The sequence below is a fragment of the Oryzias melastigma genome, linkage group LG12 (assembly GCF_002922805.2).
Source record: "Oryzias melastigma strain HK-1 linkage group LG12, ASM292280v2, whole genome shotgun sequence".
Classification (NCBI taxonomy): domain Eukaryota; kingdom Metazoa; phylum Chordata; class Actinopteri; order Beloniformes; family Adrianichthyidae; genus Oryzias; species Oryzias melastigma.
Window position 1 is genome coordinate 12,008,095 of NC_050523.1, and position 4,004 is coordinate 12,012,098.

At 32.9% G+C, this 4,004-nt stretch overlaps 1 protein-coding gene across 1 annotated transcript; it reads left to right on the forward strand.

The window, feature by feature from the left end:
• Nucleotides 1–1,488: 1,488 nt before the first annotated feature.
• Nucleotides 1,489–3,606, forward strand: LOC112163382 (argininosuccinate synthase-like; the record flags this gene model as incomplete). The annotated part of the gene is made up of 4 exons (XM_024299748.2): nt 1,489–1,566; nt 1,945–2,133; nt 3,270–3,326; nt 3,415–3,606. Coding segments are annotated over 4 exons (501 nt in total), but the record flags the coding sequence as incomplete, so codon positions are not given.
• Nucleotides 3,607–4,004: the final 398 nt, after the last annotated feature.

Here is a 4,004-nt window from a genome sequence, read left to right on the forward strand (position 1 = left end):
TAAATCTGGCTAGATTTACGTTTTGACCCAGAGGGCAGATTAGAAATGCTACGGCAGCAGATTTTATGGTTCATCTTCATGAAGTGTTATCTTAGTGTTAGGGGTTGGTGGGGGCAGTTGTCTACTTCAAGACCCATTCTGATGAAAATTGTATTTTTAACATGTTTTGTGGTATTTTTCTGATAATGGAGGGGATATATATAAAGGGAAAATAAGCTTAAAATTGCATTTCTGAATATTTCTTTATTCAAATCATTGCACATTTTGAAAAAAAGAAATGTATATGCTAGCCAGGACACTTACAAGTTCACTTCTCCACTCCATTCTGATACTAATTTATTTGTGTCAGAAATTTTCACAAACAATACAAATTTTGATTAATTGTTAAACTTTAATTCAGATGAACTACACCTTGGTGTAAGTATATGTGCTGCTTTCTGGTTACACCTGTTAACATTTTACAGGAATGCATTTCCTTCCAGTTTAAAGGAGATCTGGCAGCGTCTTCATGCCCTTAAGAATGTTTCATTTCCTCTGCACACCTGATCTGAATGACAAACTGGTGGATTCTCAGAAATAATGATTGCTCGGTCACGTGTCTGCGTGCTCTTCCAATAAGTGTGGACATTTACTGCAATTTTGTTTAATTGGATTTTGATTACAAACTTGAACCCACACATTTTCTGAGCTCTAGAGGGATTTATTGCATCATTTCTTCCACTACTTAGAAAGAAATGCATTTCTGGATGTAGTTCAATTTCCTGCAGTTGAACAATGTTGAGATGGAAGTTCTGCTTTTAGAAGTATAAGGAAAAGTCAATTAAAGTTTCAGCTTCACTTTTGAGCAATAAGGAGAAAAAAAAGTCAGGTTTGTACCTTAGAGCCATAGTTGTCACAAAAAAGGTAGCAGATTGAGTGGATTGGCTTTCTTAAAAATCTACTCAAATAAAAAGTTTAGTTTAGGAAAAAAATTCTTAGAAAAACAACATTCACAAAAGCTACCTTTGTAAATGAGTCAATTTACATTGTTGTTTACAAAATTGTTCTGGTTAGTTGTAACCAAAAGCAAGGATCTTTCTTCTCAAGTCCTTAAACTAGCTGTCAATTCAACCTAGACTGTATTGCTAATTAAGAGATAGTAAGAGTTTATAAATTAATTAATAAAATTATATCTAAGTACATGTCAGATCTTGTTAAATGACATAAACCTATCAGATCTGCAGTAAACAGACCATTAAAGTCTAGGGTTATGAAAAAAAAACAAGCAGATGTTTTTCTTCACATGCATGAGCCCACTCTGTCATCGAAAGTGCTTCAAAACTACCCACCTTTAGATCAAACCAAAAACTTTACCATTTTCTTATATTTTACTTTGAAATGGTGACCCTTCTATATTTTATTTTTATTTGCTTAAACAATAATTGTATCGTTTTATTGCTACCAGTAGTTTTTGTGTCTCTGTAAGGCTCTTTGTAATGATTAATTGTGTTATTTCAGGCCAACATTGGACAAGATGAAGATTTTGAAGCTGCAAGAAAAAAGGCAGAAAGTCTTGGTGCAAAGAAGGTGAGTGACAGGAAATGGAGGGTTTGAATGACCCTTCAGAATAAAATCCCGCTTATAGTGCATCTTTTATTTGTTGCTTATTAACAGATCACCAGATCCTGTTCATTTTTGGTCTAAATTTAATGTTAATTTTTAAAAATACAATGGTTGACTCACTAGTGGACTACTTTAGCAGCTAGATTACTTATTTAAATAAGTATGCATTTCAAAATGTCATAGTCTATCTACCCAACCATGAAAAATGAACCTGTATTCTTTATATAGGTTTTATACATGTTTTTAGCTTTATTTATTCAAAGGGAACACTATCTAAAAGTTTTCGCCAAACTTGCCCCCTATGTATGTGAAAGTAACACAGATGTGGGATCTGCTCTGTAGATTTTCATTGAAGATCTGCGCAAAGAGTTTGTGGAGGATTTCATCTGGCCTTCAGTTCAGGCTAATGCAGTTTATGAGGATCGCTACCTGATGGGAACTGCAATAGCAAGGCCTTGCATTGCCCGTCGCCAAGTTGAGATCGCACGGAAAGAGGGCGCCCAGTTTGTCTCCCACGGTGCCACCGGGAAGGTTAGTCCTGCACACAACAACAATCTCCAATCGTATCGTAACCCCAAGATTACACTTTGTTTTGTTTGTGAAAAGCAGATGGTAAAGCTTAAAATTTAGCTATAAGTACAGCTTTCACACATCAAGCTTACGAGTTCAGTGACTGATTTACAGCTGTGTCATCCCAAACAGCCTTTTCTAAACATCAGGAAGTTAAATAGGTCACAGAAAAACGTGGGCCACTTGTTGGCAGGGTTGAACATTAACCCTTTTTAATCAAAATTCAAATGTTTCTCTTATATCAGAGAACAGCAGAAATAGCCATATTCAGTGAAAAGTATCTCTGTTGGAGGCTCAAAAATGCATTAAAATAATTGTGGGCTTTGAATATAATTATTGGTGTTAATTCAGTCATAGATTAATGCATAATTAATTCGTCAACATGCCTAGTCCTCCTCTTAACTAATAAAAATTGATCCATTTTGCTTAAAATTAGCAGGTATAGACTGCATTGATTTTTTCTTAGTATTTTTCTGCATTATCGTCCTTCTTTATTGCTTTATTTTAGGAATAAAATATGTTTTTTTTAACCACTGATTATATAACTTACCCTGTAATACCCTAAAATTTATTAATTTGATGTTGAAAGGAGAACTACCTTTCAGCATCATGTGTTATTTTGGCGCACCATTTTAATTACATAATATTAAAATACTATTGTAAATCAATACATCTGACTCAAAAAAATCTATATGTGAGAAAAAAACTGCAGAAGATGAAGGTGATGAGAGAAAATATATTTATCTTCAAAATATTCTAATGTAATTACATGTTTTGTCCTGTAGGTGGAGACAAATACCACTCATTTTTTTAAATTAACTGAATTAAGACTCAACAAAAAAACATAAACAAAAAATCTTTTAGTCTGTCTAACTAAAGCTGGGATGAATTAAAGTGACTTTGTAGGGAACACATTAAAAATTAGTCATCTGATAAAGACTTATAATCTGATAAAATTTTTACATTTGGTTGGGGTTTTTTTGGGTTTTCATTATTACTTTTGTCTGTGTTATCAAAGCGCAGATTAAAAAAACTGTAATTAATTGTTAATAATATAGAGGAGAAACATGAAGATTAGTCATTTTTGTATATTTCAGGGAAATGACCAGATACGCTTTGAACTCACATGCTACGCCCTGTACCCTGAGGTCAAGGTGAGTTTGTGCCTCCATCTGAATAAATAGATCTTAAATATATGTATAAAATATTGATGCATTTTTTTATTTTTTGGTGTTTTCTTAGATCATTTCACCATGGAGAATCCCTGAGTTTTACAACCGCTTCAGAGGGAGAAAAGACCTGATGGAATATGCGCAGGTATTTGCAACAACCATGCACAATGCTTTAATATCACAGCGTCTGTTTGTTGAAATAAGTTATGAACTTGTAAACAAAAGGAAAATACTGATTTTTCAATAAACATTTACAAACAACTAGTTGCAAGTTTTGTTGTACATGTATTTAGAGTAATTCTAGTTGCAATTTTAAAAATGTTTCAGAAAATCTATGGGAGTTTTGGCAAATATGTTGCATTATTTGACATATGGCGATAGGTACAGAGAACTGTATAAGTTAGAGGTATGAAACCTTTAACACTAAAAGAGTGTTTTGGTGGAGTTTCTTACAGACCAAAACCCAACAAGAGCTGCAAAGTCCTACTTTATTGTTTGGAAAAATGCACACAATTAATCTATTTGTTGCAATTAAACATTTATTTATAAAATGTGGCTTTTAAATTTTAGAATATTTGAATTACAATACTGTGTTTCTATATATAACAGTTTTAATTCTTTTACTTTTGACAACAGCAAATACAAGTTCCTATCAAAATA